At 37.1% G+C, this 21,896-nt stretch overlaps 1 protein-coding gene across 1 annotated transcript in view; it reads left to right on the top strand.

The window, feature by feature from the left end:
* Window positions 1-21,127, top strand: part of LOC126268036 (cilia- and flagella-associated protein 119-like) — a 234,358-nt gene extending 213,231 nt beyond the window's left edge. The window contains exon 4 of the mRNA XM_049973459.1: window positions 20,870-21,127. Within this exon, the coding sequence (XP_049829416.1) occupies window positions 20,870-21,052 (183 nt within the window). The 3' untranslated portion in view covers window positions 21,053-21,127. The remainder of the gene's footprint in view (window positions 1-20,869) is intronic.
* The last annotated feature ends 769 nt before the right edge of the window (window positions 21,128-21,896 follow it).

Here is a 21,896-nt window from a genome sequence, read left to right as displayed (position 1 = left end):
TTGAGGTCTCTTTTCTTTCCCTGTACACAACATTTTTCTATGTGGCCTCAAAAGAATCTGTTAAACAACATCTTCAGAAGTTCTTGGTCTACCTGATGATTTTGTTTTTAAACACTATCGGTTTTGCTGTAGGTGATTCACCATCACACTGACATCCAAAATTATGTTGCATTGTCATAACAGACTCAGTTTTCACAAGCCAAATAACATGCTGCACTGTGTGCATTCCTGGGCTGAACTTAGGAAATAGAGGAAAAAACAGCACTGGTGCCATCTCAAGGTTCAAGTAGACCTGCCAGCTACTGCGAAGTAAAACTTGGAGAGTAGATGAATCAAACACCACAATCTAGAATAGTGTAAGCCACTCTGTGAAGATTCTAGGACGCATTACAACTAGGGAATTCTTTTTCAAACACACTGTATTGATATGTTTCCACAGCTATTTAAGGAGACACATTAAATACATCATACATCACAGTCAATATATAATCTCATGAAATGTATTGTAAAGAATCCATTATTGTTACAAAAACTCGTACCTGTAATTACAGTGCTAGAAAGAAAAAATGGGCTACATTATTCTTCAGTAAAAGTTAACTTTATTGTAGAAAGTGATGACTCAGTTTCCTACCAAAATCACTGATTACTCATAATAGAAACTGCCTCACGAATGACGAAACTAAATTTGTAAATAAGGTAAACAAATTCCTTTTGGGCAATTCCTTTAACTCCATACGAAATGTGTTAGACAGAAAATTATAACTTAAATAATGCACAAATATTATATACTTATCTCTAAATGTTCATTTGGGTTTCTAAAGACATATTTAAGTGCACAGCATTGTGCCACATTTAAATAAAATTAATTAATAATATGTTAATTGAATCATTTCACATATGTACCTCCCCCCCCCCCCCCCCCAATCACCTCTTTTGAAGCAACCAATCATCCAACAAATGAACAACTGACTCATGGAACATGAAATTAATTAACTAACTACCTGAACCAAATAAAGAAATGGTATAGTGATGAAAGTTAAGTATGCAATTAAGAACATTGAAGGTGAAGAAGCAATACACTTTTTAATTACTTATGTCCATCTTTTGCATTAATCAATGGCTTTTGAAATTCTCTGATTCTCAATGAAAAAAAGATATTTCTTGAACAGCTCCATTGCAATAGCCCACCATGAATTTTGTATAAATGAATATGTGAACAGAACTCTGACACCAAAATAATGGCGCTGCCAAAGGCTTTCTTTAAAAAAAAAAAAAATGCTATAAACACACATTTTAGTGTAGAACTTTTTCACAAAAGTCGATCATAGTGTGACACAGCATGGTGGGATAATTTTTACTTCCCCCTCTTGTTTTGCCATCTGCCTATTTTAAATTCATTTTTTTACTTTTAACTAATTAACATTAACATACATGAGTATAATCTGCATTTTCATAAAAGAGAATGGTAGACCCTCAGTTTCAAAGAATGGCACCAGATCTAATTTTGTGCTTAGTTTTATGTATGCAATTGATTTTTTAATTTATTTTGACTATTTCTAGTTAGTGTTTTTCATTATAGGGTGAAATCAGTAATTGTTTCTTAACAAAAATTCTATTGTTGATATATAAACAAATATAAATTCTGTACTTATCATAAACATTTGGAGGAACAACTAATGGTAATCTTGAGGGATGTATTTGGCACTATTTGAAAACATGTTAGCAAAGCCGGCTCTAAATTAATTTCAAAGTAATTTACAGTTTTGTCAAAAGTATTGTTTGAGTAACTATATATGTTAATTATATCTAAAAACAAAGTTGATGTGACTTACCAAACAAAAGTGCTGGCAGGTCGATAGATACACAAATACAAACATACACACAAAATTCAAGCTTTCACAACCAACAGTTGCTTCTTCAGGAAAGAGGGGAGGAGAGGGAAAGACAAAAGGATGTGGTTTTTAAGGGAGAGGGTAAGGAGTCATTCCTATCCTGGGAGCAGAAAGACTTACCTTAAGGGGAAAAAAGGACAGGTAAACACTCGCACACACACACATGGATTTTACTGTGTCCTCTGGTCCAAATGAACTAGTCATTGATTGGAAATATTTATGTTTGGCTACTTGAAGACCATTTGCACCCATTTGTAGACTTCATGCTCCCAAACAATGATGTCATGTCACTGGACAAAAATTCTTCATTATTGGTTTGAGGAACATTTTGGACAATTTTGGTCACCCAGATCACCTGACGTGAATCCCATTGAACATTTATGAGACATAATTGAGAGATCAGTTCACATGAAATCCTGCACTGGCAACACCTTCACAATTATGAATGGCACTAGAGGCAGCATGGCTTAAAATGCAGGGTTTTACAACAACTTATTGAATCCTGAGGAGGGACTGAAGATCCTCTTGTACTGCTGGAATTGGGTCATTAATGGCAGCATTTGTAATTGGATGAATCTGGGAACTGGTGGAAAAACTCCACCAGGTAATCCCTGAAGTTTAAAACCACAGTGGGTAGTACTATAATGTAAGAAACAGTTTTTAGGAGGTGGGTCAGAATTCTTTCTGTGCATGTAAGGTTGTTTCCCATGTTGAAGGATTTGGGGAAAGTGTTGATGAAACACGTAAACAAATTGTGGAATGTTAGCAGGGACAGTGGGGATGAATAATGGTTGGGTGGAACAGTGAAGTGCGTAAAGCGGTATTCAGTACTTTAATTATGTTAAGTCTGATAGGTAGAGCTGGTGAAAAAATGTCTTTTCCACTATTGAGACCATGAGAAGGAGAGAAGATCTTTAATAAGTCCATAATGATTAAACTGGTAGTGCTGTAAAAGGTAAGGCCTTCGGAAAGGACTGTTACATCTGTGTGACTAAGGCTTTTGGAAGAAAAGTTCATGATTTGTTTTGGGTCTGATTAGGTTCTGTGTTCCTTCTGGATGTTAGGAGGGAATTCTTGAGGGTGTGTTAAATGCAGTAGGTCTGTGAGATAAGGTTTATCAGCTATGAAGTGATGTGGTTTTGAGGCTCTTGTCAGGGTGGTGGATTGTGGTAGTCAAAGGTGAGAGAAGGAGGTGAAAAGGTTGGAGTGATTTTTGAGGTAGCATTGTGCATGCTGCTCTAGTTGCTGGAGATCAAAAGTTTCTAAGTGAGAGATGGGATGAAAGAATGTGGAATTGTAGAGCAAGAGAACTTTATGGGTGGACAGAATATGTTGCAAGGAGGTTTGGGTCTGATTTTCATGTTTTTGCAGGATTAGGTTGTTGAGGGCTGTGGATTGTCAGACTTTGAAAAGATACAGGTCATTGAGGAAAGAGGTGTTGCAGCCAGATATTGATAATTTGATGGTCATACAAATTGGGGGAGGGGGATTCCATGGACTAGACAACAATGCAGGGTCACTACGTGTGACTGGGTTCTGGCTAGGAACAGGGAAATTTTTCTAAATTATCACAGATGGAGAGAGCATGGGTCCATATTGAAGAATAAAAATGTGTAAAATTATGTAAAATATGTTAAAATACATAAGGAAGACTCACAAAAGGATGGACTGTATGATGTATGGAGAAAATGATGAAATCTGAGAAACAGCATCTAAAGTGAAATAAGTAAAAATGAACTCAAATTAACATGAAAACACAATGAAAACAAACAGAAAAATAAATAAAAGATAATAATAGTGTGATTCAGGTCAGGGGGTGGATATGTGTGAAGAGAGGAGACAGCAGGTGTAAATAGCTTAGGTGAGGTCATTAAGTGCCTGCGGGAATAAGGGAAGAGACAGGAGGGAGCTGGTAAGTTAGAGGTCAACAGGTTCATGTAACATAGGAATTTATGGAAAATAACACAAAAATACACAAGAGTAAGGGAAGAAGCGTCAGCAATTTGAAGGTAGGAATAATTATACTGGTAGGAAGAATGAGGAACATTAGATGCTGACGCAACAATATGCACAATTAGAAACTATGTATTGTGCACAGACGAGACCATTGACACAGTGTAGTCCATTAGTCCTGGCTAAAGTAGTGTGTTAGAGAATAGTAACAAAGGAAAACAGTACTTGGTTGTGGCATGCAAGAAAAACCATTAGGCAAAATCAAACACTGGAATGTATAGAATACAATAACAGCAGTATTGTGAAAAGGATATTATGGAAAGTGTAAACTAGTATGCACCATATAGCTATATATGGAACAAACTGCCCCTTGCCTTGAGGAAAATTCAATCACCTGCTGCTTTTAAGAAGAAGTTGAAGCATTTCCTACTATCATCCTCATAAAGTTCTCCACAAAATTAATGTACGAGGCCAATCCTCTCATCTGTCAAATAGCAAAGCTAGCGTCTCCTATCTTGCTCCTGAGATGCCTTCCTCATCATCTATCTCTATTAGCCATGAAATCTTCTTTTCCTTTATATTTTCTTAATTATGTTTCATCATGTCTCTCTATTCTTCTCCTCCCTTCACCATGAGTCTCCCTCATACTCCCTGCTGCCAGCACTCCTATCTAAAATCTTTCTCTTCAATAATGTATTTTTCCAGATGTACCTTTCTAATTGTTTATTTCACTTTTTGTAATGCCTACTGAAACATATGAATGTAAAATAAGTAGAATGCCTGGTTAGTTGTAAGAGAGGGCCTGATGGCCCTAATCTTGCCAGGTTAAATAAATAAATAAATAAATATAGAGGAAATACTGAGTCACAGATAAGCACAATGAAAATATGTATGTATTTTAGCTATCAGCACACACATGAAAACTGTCTGTGGCTACTGCAGCCAAATTGAGAACTTCATCTGCATCTGAATGTCCAACAATCTGGCAGCAAACTGGTGTAGATGGTGAAGTAAGGAGGGGACACAGGGTGATGAGTGGGATGGATAGAAGTGTGTGGGTCATGGAAGGGGATTATAAAAGGAAAGAACTAGAGAAAGGGAATAGAAGGCTGTCCAGTACTGGAGTGGGAATAGGGAAGAGGATAGATAGGTGGCCAGTTATGATGCCATGTGGTGCCATACATTGTCAGTTACTGCAACCCCATGGAAAGAATCTCTGCTTTTGTGGACCAACATTTTCAGACTGTTATCTGTAAACTGCCTCCTGAGTAAAAGACGCTAACCATTTCCTCCACTGACTCTCCACAGTTCCTGTTCCTTTACTACATGGTGCCCTGCTCATTACTGTTGATGCCACCTCACTACACACTAATATCCCCAAAGTCCATGGCTTTACCACTATTGAAAATTACCTTTCCCAATGCCCAACTTTCTCCAAACCCACAATCTTCTTCCTGTCCACCATGGCTAACAATATTCTCACTCAAAATTGCATCCCCTCTGAAAGTATAACTTACAAACAAATTCATGGCACAGCAATGGGCACTTTCATGGCATGATCCCATGCCAACTATTGATAAACCTTCTAAAGGAATCCTTCCTAATCACCCAAAATCTCAGATCTCCTACCCAGTTCAAATTCATGGATGATATTCTCAGTGATTTGGTCTGAGGGTGTGGACACCTTATCCACAGTCTTCCACAACCACAACACCTTCTCTCCCATTCACTTCACCTCATCCTCCTCAACCTACCAAGTTACCTTGCTCAGTTTTGATCTTCACTATCAGGATAGCCACATTAGTACCAACCAACTACCTGCAATACCTCCACTTTGACAGCTGCCACCCATTCCATATCTAGAAGTTTCTTCCATCTACCCTGGCCAATCATGGTCATCACATCTGTAGTGATGAGCAGTCCCTGCCCGAATATACCAAGGGTCTCGCTGAGGCCTTCACAGACTGAAATTACTCTCCAACTTTGTACATAAACACAAATCCCATGCTTTGTACCTCCAATCACCTCACACCTCCAACATTCCCAACAGCCAGCCATAAAGGATGACTCCACTAAAGATTCAGTACCATCCAGGACTGGAGTAACTGAACTGTATATGCCAATAGGATTTTGATACCTTTAATCATGCTCGGAAACAGGGGCGATTCTAGAAGTTGGTCAAGGGGTGGGCTAATGGGGTGGGTGGGGGTAGGGGGTGGGATGGAATATCGCTTAACTACTGACAAACTGATAAAATTTAGTGTAGCTTACAGTAGTTTTTAATAACTGTTTTGGAGTTCAGGATGAATAATGTGTTTTAATATATAGTAAGACACCTATTTTAAGTAAAATGATATTTATTGGTTTTGATAGTAAGCTATTTCCCACTCTTATTCTTTTGTTAAAATGTGTTTGAAACACAGTGTAACCTATATTGCTACATAATTATTAATAAAAATGATTGAATCTGGTGGAGTAATATATTAACTGATTTCTGAACTCATTTTATCCAGTATAATGTGATACTGCATGGGGGTGGGGGTGGGGTGGGGGAGGCTATAGCCTCCATAGGCCTCCCCCCCCCCCCCCCCCCCCCCATGCCACCGCCCCTATGTTACATACTTATCTATCCCTACTCCAGCCCTGCACTCAAGGCTTTGCCTCATGGCTCACCTCTCTGCAATAGACCTAGACACAAGATCTGACCGATACATCCTCCCACCACCATTTACTTCAGTCCAGTCAGAGGCATCTCCTATCCCAGTGCTACATTATGAAAGCTGCCATATGATCTAAAAAGTAAGTTGGAACAACTGTTCTGCTTTGTATGTGAACCGCCACCAGAAAATTGTGGCCAAGACACAGGTGGACCACTGCAGTATATCCCACATACCTATAAGCATCTTGGCCTCAACTTTCACTAGTCCCTGTCCTACACATACCTATCTCCATCCATGCTCCCACTCCAGCACTACAGAGCTTTCTTTTCTGACAAAACATCCATTTGTATTCTTCTGGTGTCTCTACTTCTCTACTTTCCCACTCACCTTCCCCCTCTCCCCTCCCCCAAGTTCATCAGAAACCAACCAGCTGCATCTAGAAGAACTACAATGCCCCCACCACATTCCTGCAAGCTTCCACAAGTAACATGATGACTTCCACCACACCTACCTTGCCGTTCCTCCCTGACCCCACCCTATGCCTCCTCCTTACCCCGTCAACCAAATTGCCAGATGCAGATACATTTTGCAGTCTGACCAGAGATATTGATCATGAATGGCTGTGATATGTGCTTGTGTGGATGTGTGTGTGTTTTCTACTTCAGAAGAGCCCCTTGGCTGAAAGCCAAAATGCATAACAGTATTTAAGTTGTGCCTGTCCATCACTCAGCATAGCCTCTATATGGTGAACAGCAATCTACTATTTTTTTGTTTTCTGAAATGCTTTTAGAATGAATTTATATTAAATATTGGCTTGTTCACTGCTTTTAAATTTTAATTTCCAAATCCAATACATTTTGTTATAATCTTCTTCTATCATGACAAAATAACTGAACAACATAAATATCAGTGGGCTATGGTTTTCTCAGCAGTTTTCACTTACTTCTAAAGATGAATAAAGTGGCAAATAGGATTAAGAGGTATGATCAAAAAGTAATGTGAATTTCTTAATCTCACAAGCTTTATACATTCAATTTTCAGTTTTTTTTATCTTGTTGGTGCACATATTTTAGGTATTTTTTGTTTTAAATATTTAGTTTATTGTTGATAGTTGAAAAGGTTATAGCTATTATCAAGCACTTTGCAAATTTTTACTTTAGGAAAAGATGCATCAAACAACTTGCATTAATTTTGCTTTAAAAATGGAATAAAGTGCAGCACTAAATTGTAAATGTTGACTGTGCCTTTTGGTGACTCTACTATGAGTAAGACAACAGTTTATGAGTGGTATAAATGTAGAAGATGAAGATGACAGTCTCCTGGCATGTCCTAGCTGGCAGTGTGACTAGGTAAACAAAATGATTTTGGATAGTTGCCAAATAACCATCAGAGAGGTTGTTGATGATATCAGCATATTCTTTGGCTCATTCCAAGCATTTTTTTCAGATTTTTTGGATATGAAATGTAAAGCAGCAAAGTTTCTTCCAAAGTTGTTGAATTTGGACCCAAAATGACATCACGTAGAAATTGTTCAGAAATTACTGAGTGAAGTCAACTATGATCCAGAACTTCTAAAGTTATAACAGCTGACAAAAAATAGCTATACATGTATGACATCGGAACCAAGTCCAGTCATGCCAATACAAACTGCCTGAAGAGCCAAGACCAAAAAAAATTCAACAATTTCACCCACCTCAGAAGGTTCTTCCCACTATTTTCTTTGATTAAAATGTCATAGTGCATCATGAGTTCCTGCCTTGTGGCCATATAGTCAATGAGAAATACTACCTCGAAGTTATGTGCTGTATGCATTAAGCAACCCAAAGAAAATGACCAGAACTGTGGCAAAACCATTTGTGGAAACTGCATCATGATAATGCTCCCATTCACATCTCGATGCTTGTTCATAAATTTTTGACACAAAACTAAACTGTTATGTTGCCTCAACCAATGTATTCGTTGGATACAGCCCCAGTGACTTTGTTCTGTTTCCAGGGTTGAAGAGAATCGTGAAAGGATGTCATTTTGCCACCACTGGTGAAATAAAACAAAATCACTGAAGGTGCTGTACACCATAAAAAGAAGTGAGTTGCCAAAGTGCTTCCAAGATAGTAAAAAGTTCTAGCACAAGAATACTATATCTGAAGGTGATTACACTGAAAGGGGCAAACCTGGTGTTGATGAATAAATAAAGATTCTATGAGAAAAGCAAAAATTCCAATTGCTTTTCTGTCACACCTCATGCAGAAGTACAACCTTTAGTTTACACTTCATTTTAAATAGATTTCTATCTGTAACTGTTCCACTACTTATTAAGGAGTAAGCAATGTTTCAACCTGGGAAAAGCTGTACAGAGCAGTTCTTGAATCTCACTCAATTCATACAGGATAAATTTGAAACTCACTTGGTTACTCTCTACTTTTCTGCAGAATTATAAGTTTTCCATTGATTTTCAAGTGCAGCATAGTAGCTGGAGGACACAGAAGGACAGCCTAACCCAGGGAAGTGTTTTTGCCCCATTACTTTTTGACACCTACACCAACAACCAACTGCTGACACAAAATGTAAGGAGCTCCTGTCTGGTACTTGCCTAACCCTTGCTACATAGTGTAAAAGGTTTAACTCTTTGGAGAGAAAACTGACAAATACCCTCCGTAAGAAAATTGATTATAGTACTGTCATACTCCAAAACATCTGGGACTAACTCTTAACAGTACCATTAAATTCAAAATTTTAAAACAAAACAATATGATTCACAGAAAGCCAGGGGCAGAATGGGTCTCACAGCCTTCTACAATCTATGTATTTCCCAATGGCACCACATTTCACTGCTGTGGAATATGCTTTTACTTTCTGGTATAGATAATTGTATTTGAGATACAAGGATACAGCACTAAATAAGGCTGATTATAGGTTGCTTCAAGGCAACCCCCACAGATAAACTTTATTACTTCTCTGCAACATGCCTGCCCACCATATAAAGATAAAAGGCTGCTAATAAGTAGAAGCTTAAAGTGGAGCAGAACTATACCCACACATTACATGGGGACACTTCTCCTTCTTAACAGCTGAAGTCCAGGAAGAGCTTCCTACAGTATAAGATCCTTGCTGTGCCTCTCAATGAAATATGTTGCATAAGGTTAGAACACAGAAAGAGAGAATATCTTGTAATGTACCCTCTTTCGTCCGGGGTGAAAATCAAATATCAAGTGACAAACTTTCAATTCATTTAAATGCTATTTCATACCCTGAGATTATGATGATCAATTGATGACACCCCTCCAGCTTGGGTGGTCTGTATCTACAACAGATGATGTTAAGCTTAATATTTAGACAAAAGAATGATACATCACAGAATACTAAAACTAATTAAAATACCTTACCTTTAGATGCTGAATTTGGTCTCATTGTCTTGATTCTCACCATGGTGCTTTCCATCCATCTAACATTGTTAATATTAGGTCCGGGCCTTTGTGTGCTAATGAAAACTGGTACTCACTTTTTGTTTTACTATTGATTCTTCATTTTTATTAATTTAACTTTGTCACAATAATTTCCATCTTCATATCACATACTATTTATAGATACTCTCGATATAAGACGACAGACTTCTTCCGTACTCCCATCAACAGTCCACCTCACAAAAAACACGCTCTCCCCACTACCGTCCAACTAACTCACTCCAACAGTCACCTTAACAATGTCCGACTCTCTACCTTTCACACACAAATGTCTTTGGCTCACACTGGTGCCAACGTATTCTCCAGAAATAAACAAATAAAGTTCACATTATAGAATAATATAATAAAAAAGATTTGGGCAAAATTAAATACTACATACAATAACATTAAATTAAAAAAATCATAGAAATGAAATTGGAGCACTGACCCTGCAAGGGCAGATGCGACTATAAGGGTGGTATCGCACTCTTCAATAGTCCGTTACATTACACACACCCCTTGAGATTTCATGCAAAAGTATTTTGCAAGAGATCTCGACAGATACGCAAAGCAACGAACCACTGTCTTTTTTTTTTTTTTTTTTTTTTTTTTTTTTTTCCTTTCTTGTAATTAATGTAATCTTCAATAGTTGTCTTCTCATCTCTTTCTGCTGGTCTTCTCCTCTTCAATTTGTCCCCTTAATCGCCTCATCTGTCAAATTATATCATGGTAATTTTTCTGAAATCATACAACACTTAATTAGTCACATATAAATACATTGGTATCTCACCCAGGATGCCTCTTCCCTACCATACTGGGTTTGATTACCAGAGTTCACTTACATATTTATATAATGATTGTACAAATATATTAGACACTAAAAGTAAGACATAAAAGATATAAATGTGGTCTTATATCGACTTGGTTTTAACATCAGCTAAATAGGTTATTTTCAATTTAGTTCACACATCTACTGAGAAATATCTGGCTAATATTTTTTTATGTAAAGAGTATCATTTGAACAATCTCAGTTAAATAAGCGTCTCAGCATCCTCATATCAATAAGTTTCCCATAATGTAATGTAAAATAGCTAAAAAGTGAGAGTTTAGAAATGGCAGTGCAATGGGATCATGTTAACCCAGCCATCATCAGTGGTATCATGCTTCACTTGTACATATGTATAAAATAATTCAAATGTACAAATTCAGAGGCGGCATTGCAATGGGAATCTGTAAACCCTGTCAAATGTAGTGGGAAAATACTTTTCTCACAAATATAAATTAAATAGTAATAAAGTGAATACATGTAAATACTACACAAAGTTTTGTGTTTGTCAGTTCCTGCATGTACTTTATCCTCTAATCCTAATCCACTCCATGCTGACACTCATCCAACCTACCCTTATCTCATATTGTGTTTCTATACAAGATCAATTTCTTTCAGAGTTAGTCAGTAAAACATAAATCTGCAGAGATACAGAGCTCCATCCACATCAAAGTGTTGTTGTTTTCTCAACTGAGCAGAACAGAAGCTAGCAATTGCTTGGTCAGATCAGTTTTTCAATATAAGATAATAAAATAGCAAACACACTTCTAATCCTGAAATTCAAAGAAAATATAAATACATATATATGAAAATTCCCTCTACTCATGGCACAGGCAATGTGTAATCATGTAAAGTGTACATCTATGTACAGTGTGTAGTCCTCTCTCCATACCCAGTTCCTTTGCCACATAAAACATGTAGATTAGTTAATTATATTGCAGAATCATCCACCTTCTGCCACCAATACTCAGCCTTCAATCAATCATGGTCATATGCACAGGATGCAAGACTAAATAGTATGCAGAACTCCAACCAGTACCAAGGCACATGGTGTCTATGTGTCTCCATGAGAACCACATAGTATACACAACTTTGACAAAACAGGATCACCATCACTATTAGAGTATGAACGCTGGTTCATTCAAGATTAATTGCAGTTTTTCATCCTCATACTTCAACTCACACAGTTTGTAGTAAAGACAGGTTACTCTGGTCATAACTTCTCGCAGTCACATATCCATATTGTAGCATATAACTCACTTTACCAGTGTAAATTTGTGGTTAGTGTAGTTGCCTATGTCATAAGACATGACGTCTACTCCCCATTCAATTAACCCATACTGATCTGACCACGCAACAAAACCGAAGTTTCATAGCTTTGTGGATAAGTAAGTGAAATTGTCAGCATTTTGATATCTGCAGTTTCAATGTATATCTTCAGCAAGTGATTAATTCCAGATTTCTAATGTCATTTAGAGTGTACAGTTTTATCATATATAGACTGCTTTCACAGTTATTTCATAGATCTCAAAATCAAATCTTGACAAAATTACCTAAGTGTTTGTGTATTACAGACACAACATTGTCAGTGGCAAGGTAAGTTTCGAAAGAGATGTCTCAGTGGTATAGAACAAATGTCACACCTCCAGAATTTTGACTAAGTAATAACGCAAGGCATAAAGAAATTTAAATATTACATAAAAAGGATACATGAATAAAAGTTTACCACTGAAAAATCTCATCTACTGTTATTTCTCTCCAGTCCTATCATTGTGTTTTTATGTTAGGTATCAGTAAATCAAAATGTACATTTCTAAAGGGTATGGTATCCTATTAAATCCATATATACTTGAGGTAATAGTAGATAAGCCTCACAACAGGCAATGGTACAAATTATTATACTTAAGTACTCATATTTTGTGAGTTATGCCTCAACAAGAAAAACAATATATAGCACATATAAGTGTTCTAAAACTATAGTTCAGGTAAGTTTCTCACAGAAATGATAATTGTTTCACAGGTTCAAGAATAAATGCCTGTCCAGGTATCTACTTATGTGCACAGTGCACATGTTTTCAAACACGATAAGACTAGTGATCTGTCTTGAAGCAACATGGCCCAATACTGCGTTAAAAGTCCATAGTTATTGGACAAGACAAAGTTATGCAATAAAAATGATAATACAAAAGTTAAAGCTCCATAAGCACAAACAAGAATAGAAACATGAAAACTTCTCTCCCCAACACAAATACTTAGCATAAGAGTGTGTTGGTCAGTTACTCATAAGGTCTGGTTCATAAAGGATCTTCAGTAACAAAATGTTACAAACAGTTTACACTGTGTATAATAAATATCAATAACAAAGATATTAAGCATAATGTCTAAATGAATAAGCTCTTTTGAGCACAACATAGCCATATTCAAACAGATGAAGTATGGCCTTATCAACTTACACTAACACAATGATACTAAGATTAAAAATTTGTATTTTCAAATCACATGAGTATAAAGAAACAATTAAGTTTTGCACTCATCGTGCAAGGCAAGAGCATAAGATATTCATTGTAATAACCATAAATATATACAAAGCAAAATGCAAGATTAAACAGCAAAGATACAGATCAAGACAGAGTCCCAAGTTTTCAAAATTGTGACACTGTAAACTTAGCTTGGACTTTTATAATGCTTCAACTCTATGATGTTATGTAGATCAAAAAGTTTTCTAGATTCAGGATAGATCAACCTATAGGCATTTGGATGTGGGTTCTCAGAAATCACAAATGGTCCTATATAAATATCAAAGAATTTCTTAAGTTCCCCACACAATGATTTTGACTTTTCTACTGTTTTCACTAGGACTAAATCTCCCACATTAAACTCGCACATTTTCCCCCTCTTATCATGTCTACTTTTCCTAATTTCCCCTTGGTTTTTCATGTTGTTTCTTACTATCTCCTCTCTTTCTTCTTTTGACAAGCTGTTACATGCTGGAAACTCAATCAATTCACTAATAAGATTTGGTGGCTCTTTATCATGAAGTATCTCATGTGAAGAGAATCCTGTTGAACTGTGCTGTAAGCTATTCATCACATCTTCAAGTTTGCTAATGTAATGTATCCTAGTGTTGTGGTCAGTATGACAGTAAGTCCTAAATAATCTCCCAATTTCACGCATGTATCTTTCGGCTGGGTTGCTGGATGGGTGATAAGCTGAAATAAGTATGTGGTTGATCTCCTCTCTATGTATAAATGTTTCCCAACTTTTTGATGTAAACTGTGATCTGTTGTCACTAAGAAATGCCTTGGGTACACCTACACATTTAAAATAGTCATGGGTAAAACATGAAATAATGTTTTTGCTAGTAGCATTCCTCAATGGGTACAACTTAATAAATTTGGAAAATAACTCCACCACTACAAAAACATACATAAAGCCTCCTCTAGTGGTTGGCAGTCGCCCATACAAGTCAATTGCTACAACATCAAGCTGCTGTTTTGGAAGTATATTTTGCAGCTGACCTCTACTCGTTTGATTGGTTACCTTGACTCTCTGACACAAGTCACAAGTGGACAAGATTTTCCTCATAGTCCTCGCCATATTGTAAAAGTAAATGTTTTCTTGAATATTTTGTATACATTTTGTATACATGTCACTGCCCTTACTCTTTGCCTTTAAATATGTCTGCTTGTGTCTGTGTATGTATGGATGGATATGTGTGTATGTGTGTGTGCGCGAGTATATACCTATCCTTTTTTCCCCCTAAGGTAAGTCTTTCCACTCCCGGAATTGGAATGACTCCTTACCCTCTCCCTTAAAACCCACATCCTTTCATCTTTCCTTTTCCTTCCTTCTTTCCTGACGAAGCAGCTGCTGGTTGTGAAAGCTCGAAATTCTGTGTGTGTGTTTTATTCATTGTAAGTCATGGTAAGTCTTGGAATCTTTGTTTTTAATATATTTACTGTGAATTAATATTTATTTAGATTTAAAAAACTTAGAGACGTTACTTTTAGGATCACACAAGTACTTGAAGGGACTCATTGTTTTGCCCTCTTGTGTGTTGCTTGAGTAAACTTATTGGCATGGTAAAATACTCATTTACATCCTTAATAGAAACTAGAGTTTCAGCTGCAGATTTGGGTTTGCCTGTTCTTAAACCTCATAGATTCCTACACAGGATGACAGGTCTGTGACAGTCCTCAGTTAGCTAGTGGGAATACCTAAGTTTTGCACTTGTCATTGATTTCCTAATTCAGCTGCCTAGTTGTGTATAGGTAATTATCAGAGGTCAGATGCCTTTTGTAGGTCCTGTGTGTTGCATCTCTGACACTCATAATGTGTATCAGTTTATCTGCAAGACAAGGTGCAGATTTTCTCCTTACTCTTACTGTTTTTAGAAGAATGTGTTTATCATATAAATTACTCAGTATTTTAATGAAGATAATCACTTCATTATTTATGTTAAAGTTATTTCTTGCTGTTGTCTGCCAAGAAATATTGTAGAAGTCAGGTATAAGCCAAGATATATTCAAGCATTTGTGGTTTGTTCTCTAGTGTATTGTATATTACCCAAGTGAAAGACTTTCTATTCAAGAGTTTAATCTCAATGAACATGTATTTAGGCATATTCTGTTTGGTTTTAGGGTGAGTACAGCTTTGGTGAACAAATTTGCACATATAGGTGCTGGGGCACAACTCCTTTGTCTGTATCACCTGCAACATCTCAGAAAAATACAACCATCAACACCTACAGACCTGGAAGTAATACTCAGGTTCAGTCATGTCTTCAACAGGCATATAATGTGAAAGTTGAGGTCCTGAAATATGCACCTAACTCAGCTGGGTGGGCTGGTAAGGACTTGCAAACTTGTGTGAGTAAGAGCTTTCATGAGCTATTTCAGCTATTAACTGACAGACAGAGGGACATCCATCCTGGAGTCAGTTCTACATCTACATCTACATTTACACTCTGCAAGCCACCCAACAGTGTGTGGCGGAGGGCACTTTACATGCCACTGTCATTACCTCCCTTCCCATTCCAGTCGCGTATGGTTAGCGGGAAGAACTACTGCCGGAAGGCCTCCGTGCACGCTCAAATCTCTCTAATTTTACGTTCATGATCTCCTCAGGTAGTATAAGTAGGGGGAAGCAATATATCCGATACCTCATCCAGAAACGCACCCTCTCGAAACCTGGACAGCAAGCTACACCGCGATGCAGAGCGCCTCTCTTGCAGAGTCTGCCACTTCAGTTTGCTAAACATCTCTGTAACGCTATCACACTTACCAAATAACCCTGTGACAAAACATACCGCTATTATTTGGATCTTCTCTATCTCCTCTGTCAACCTGATCTGGTATGGATCCCACACTGATGAGCAATACTCAAGTATAGGTCGAACGAGTGTCTTGTAAGCCACCTAATTTGTTGATGAACTACATTTTCTAAGGACTCTCCCAATGAATCTCAACCTGGCACCCGCCTTACCAAAAATTAATTTTATATGATCATTCCACTTCAAATCATTCTGCACGCATACTCCCACATATTTTACAGATGTAACTGCTACCAGTGTTTGTTCCACTATCATATAATCATAAAATAAAGGATCCTTCTTTCTATGTATTCACAATACATTACATTTGTCTATGTTATGGGTCAGTTGCCACCCTCTATACCAAGTGCCTATCCACTGCAGATCTTCCTGCATTTCATTACAATTTTCTAATGCTGTAACTTCTCTGTATACTACAGCATCATCCGCGAAAAGACACATGGAACTTTCAACACTATCTACTAGGTCATTTATAAATATTATGAAAAGCAATGGTCCCATAACACTCTCCTGTGGCATGCCAGAGGTTACTTTAATGTCTGTAAAAGTCTCTCCATTGAGAACAGCATGCTGTGCTCTGTTTGCTAAAAACTCTTCAATCCACCCACACAGCTGGTCTTATATTCCGTAGGCTCTTACCTTGTTTATCAGCCCCAGTACCTCACTAGGTGTTTATTTATTTGTCCATATAAATTTTATTTTTCAGTAAACATATCATACTCAGGATATTGGACAAAAAACCTTTTTATCTATTGGTTTTTCAAACATCAAACGTACATAATTTAAACTTTTTTAACAAACTTGATCTTGGTAATTTGTTGTATGGATTTTTCCTGCATGATATGCACCTTTTTGGCATAATGTGATGTTACAATGACTGTGCAGTAAATGAAGCAGGCAAAAAGGAATGTTTGCACCTGTCACTGTGCTTCAAAGTAGTCACCAGTTATGTGTAAAACACATTGCCAGTGATGTGGAAGGTGTAGTTGTTCTGTTGATGGTGCTAATTCAGTGGTCTAAAGTTATGATGATTCTCTTGCACAAATGTGATGATGTTATCCTAATGCATTACATTCCTCCACAGCAGATCATCAATGCACATTATTACTGTTCATTTTTGTAGCATCACCTGTGACCAACTTTGTGAAAGAAGCAGCAACACTTTCTGCAAAACCCACCCATCATTTTGCACGACAATGCACGGGCGCATGCAGCGCAAGCTGTGACTGCTCTGTTCGGTCAATGGGACTGCGAAGTACTGTACCATCAACCATACTCCCCAGACTTAAGTCCTTGTGACTTTGATTTGATTACAAAAATGAAGGAACCACTTCATGGCATTCACTTCAGAACTGTTCCATAGATTCGACAGGCACTACACTGCTCCATTCACACCATCAACAGAACAGGCTCTGCTAATGGCATACTATGCCTTCCACATCACTGGCAACAGGTTCTACACAATGCCGGTGATTACTTTGAAGGACAGTAACAGGTTCAAACATGTAACTCTTTTGCATCAGTTGCAAATAAATAACTGCTACTATTTAAGTTCCAGCCCTTGTATTACGGGTTGTGCCATATTTTTATTTTGATCTGTGTGGAAATCCATTGGGTATTAACTGCCTATTGTGAGCTATATCAGAATGGTACAAGGAAGTGAAGTCTCTTTGCCAAAACCGACTAAATATCACCCCATAACTCAGAGAATAGATATTCTGGTCTCAATGTGTGCTACAATTAGCAGCTCACTATGTAATGCGCACTCAGCTGCAGTTTGTATGGTCTCATCATCATCATCTTCAGTGAGTCCTGCACAGGTATTGTGTCAGGTACATGGTTCCCCTTCTAAGCATATTCTGCTTTCTCCATAGCTGATTTGGTTTACTCTAACTGCCGAATGAACAGAACCCTTTTCTTTTCCCTACTTGCTTCAACTTTGTACAGAATACTGAAGTTTTCCAAGCAGTAAAAAAGTTTCTCACTGATTCAGGTTCATATGTAGTTTCAGATAGGACGGTGCACAAGTTGGTTACAGAAGTGGCTTTTTATTATAGGCTTTATCCTGGATCTTGCTCACCCAAATGAAGTGCTGAAACTGCCACTAACAGTCAAGTGAACAATGAGTTTACAGGCCAGTTCTCTTCTGAAACTGTCTGTTGGGTGGGCTTTTAATTAATGTATTTTTTTAAATCATTGTGTTTATTTGTTTTCTAGTATTCATATAGAAAAGAGGGTGAGGTGGGAGGTTAGGGAAAGAGAGAGAGAGGGAGAGAGAGAGGGAAAGAGAGAGAGAGAAAAAGATAGTGGGAGGGTGGGGGGTGGGGGGAGAGGTAGAGAAGCAACTTTTAGTTGTTCAGCAGCAGTCAAAGCTTCTTCTAACTGTGTATCAATGGCAGCTGAATAAGTGTGTATATGGAAAGAGCATTACTGTGTAATAGAAAGCAAGGAAACTGAAATGTAGCATTGGCACTGAAAGCATTTTTTTTTTTTTTTTAACATAAACATACATCCATAACAACACTAAACTCTTGGATAGAGAGTGCTGCTGATTATGCAAACCTTGAATATTCCAGAACATATAAGCATTGGCAAAATATATTCTTAGAACTTCTCAGAAGTGATAAATACTAAGTAACAAATAATTGCTGCATCATGCCAGTCAGCAACACTAACCAGCGCCCCATACTGCATGCACCACAACTTGTGGCAGTATTAACCAACTCCCTTTTTGCTTAATAATGTCTGTTTCTTGCAGTTTAGATAACAATACTAAATGTTCTGTGAAAATGTGCTATGTTGGAAAATGTACTCACTTCTAAAACTAAAATTAATTTTAGGATTATTAATTTCACTTCTGCTGCTACAAAGGAACCTACATCTATGAGGGGTATTCAGTAAGTACTGCAATATTTTCTTTCTGAAAGCGTATTAGTTTTTTCTGTATTTCCCATTCTTTTGCCTACAGTGTGATGACCTTACACCACCTTATTGAGGGGCAATATGACTCGTGGTACCAACTTCTGGTCAACATTGGTGCCAACGTCTTGTTGCATCAACAACCTCTCTATCATCCACTTATTGCTTCCCATGAAGTGCATCCTCCATTGGATCAAACAAATGTAAGTCAGAAGGGATAAGATCTGGGCTGTAGAGTGTATGAAGAATAACAGTCCAATGAAGTTTTTTGAGCCGCTGTCAGGTGTATAGACTTGTGTGAGGCCTTGCATTGTCATGGACAAGAAGTTCATTTATATTTTTATGGCAACAAACACTCTGAAGCCATTTCTTCAGTCTCCTGAGGGTAACAAAATACACCCCAGAGTTGATGGCACCATGATGGGTAACAATAAAAAGAATAACACCTTCAGAGTCCCAGAAGATCATCACCCTGACTTTTCTGGTTGAGGTTGTGAATTTGTACTACTTTTTCAGAGGAAAGGTAGTGCAGTACCACTCCATATATTGCCATTTTGTTTAAAGTTCAAAGGGATGAACCCATATTTCATTGTCTGTGACAATGTTCGACAAAAAATTGTCACATTCAGCCTCATAACACACAAGCAATCATGCACAAATGTTCCTTCATTGCTCTTTAAGGTCTTCTGTCAGACACTGAGGAACCCAGTGGGTACACAGCAAGGTGTTTGATTGCAATCCATTGATCATCTTGAATTAGAGTATCCAAACATTCCAACATTGCAGCAGTCCCAGCTGTGTATGACCCACTGGCGTGCATCAGACAGGTTCATGCAACCTTTTGGTGATGATGATAGACATCTCACCCAATGACTAACCTTACTTTTCTTCAATGCCAGGTCTCTGTAAACATTCCACAAGTGCCTACAAGAATCTGTGATGCTCTGGTTTTCTGCCAAAAGAAACTCAATGACAGCTCTCTGCTTAGGCCCCACCTACATTACAGACGCCATTTTGAAGGTCATGCAGAGTGCTGAAACTCACTGAAACTTCATGAAACTAAAGGGGCTGAAACAGGAATATTCCACAGTGTTCTACAATAAATTCTGCATTCTTTAAGCCCAAAATTGCTGTGGAAAAACGGATTGCATTACTTATTGAATGCCCCTCATATTTCCATTAATGTTAGCACTGAGTGAAATAAGAAGAGTTTATTAATGGAAATTTCTGTGATTCTCTATGGACTTCTCTCACTATATAGACAAAAAAACTATAATGGGGAAGGTTTCATTCATGTTAAGAGCTTTAGTTACACAACAAAAGAAGAGGTGTCCATATCAATAAGATGTCTTAAAATGTTAAACTAAACTTAAAATAGTTTACACTATTGCAAAACCATATGGCATGATTTTATTACATGCACAAATACTTCATATTATTCTCTTACATTGTTTTCCAAAAAGGAATTACTTTCAGAAAAACTTCTGCCTCTCTAAAGAAGTTCCTCTACAACATAAAAATCATGTAAGTTTATTGATTTAGTAGCAGACTAAGAGTTATTACATAGCAAATGGTGGACCCTTATTTCTAGTAAGCATCTTTTTCTAGAGTGCTAACAGACACACCCCACTTCAGAATGTAAATAGTAAGTTAATTTATGGAAATGGTTTCCTTAAAAAACTTCTAATTTGTTTTTTGTGAAGATCTTCAGTTTGCTTCCTCTGATTTGTTTGTTTTGTGTTCCTAACACCAGAAAAACTCATCTGTAAAAATTTTATAGAGTAATTGTATAGCCTAAACTTTCTTAATAGATGTTTGATTCCTTTACTTATGCTTGTATGTTTCAGCGTCCACCAAAAAGTGCAGAAATATTTGAACCACATGAATGTCGCCTGGCACTTATTTATTTCTGTAAGGTATACTTGCGCTATTTACCACTTCTACATACAGCACTGCTACCAAATTACAAGCTGCATATCACCTGGGATGAATTACCTGAATTAGAGAAAATTACTGCTAAAAAGAAGTAAATTAAATAAAAAACATTTTTGTTGTAGTCATCACTATGTAACTTAAAATTCAAATAAAAATTAATTAGTAATGGAGTTTGATCACTGTTTTTAAGGAGTCATATCATATCACTTTCACTAATGCAACACATTTTAAGGTATTCTCATCTACAAATGAATAGCTACAAATCACAGTTGCCCAAGTGAAGATCAAGTACGCATGCTCTTACAAAATGAATGGTAGGACCACCTCCATTGGTACTGAAAAGTGTTACTTCTGTGTGTATTATTGTTTACTATAAGATGCAAATGGAGTGCCTAGATCTATAAATGAAATTTCAATATATATATTTTTTGTGCTCATCCATAACTTTTGTGACCACCCACCTCTCAATAATGCATAAACACTTGCAGTAGAACATTGGAAAATATTACTTACTGTTCTTAAGTACAAGTGCACTACTCTAGGCCTGGAAGTGCTAACACAGTGCAACTAAATATCAGAAAAAATGCGACATAAAATAAACATTTCTAATACTCAACTGTTTTTTGCATCCTCATTGAAAATTTAGCTTGCTAAAAATAAATAATTGACATATTGGTTGCATATCCCAAGTTCGAATTTCAGAAATGAATACTGTGTGGTTAAGAAGCATGCATCCATTCATTTATTACTGTTATATCAGAATATCATGACATTCAACACTTTTTCATTATACATTATGACAACATTGATGTTTCCACAATGTCTACAAACTGTGTGCCATGCCTGCATTTGTTATGCTAACTTGACCAAACATATTCATAGATAAAAGCTCAGTGACAAACTACCTTAATATGATTTGTAGAATAGAAGAGAAAATTT

Source organism: Schistocerca gregaria, chromosome 4, assembly GCF_023897955.1.
Source record: "Schistocerca gregaria isolate iqSchGreg1 chromosome 4, iqSchGreg1.2, whole genome shotgun sequence".
NCBI classification, from domain to species: domain Eukaryota; kingdom Metazoa; phylum Arthropoda; class Insecta; order Orthoptera; family Acrididae; genus Schistocerca; species Schistocerca gregaria.
The sequence above is the reverse complement of the archived record's forward strand: the minus strand, read 5'-3'. Positions and strand labels throughout refer to the sequence as shown.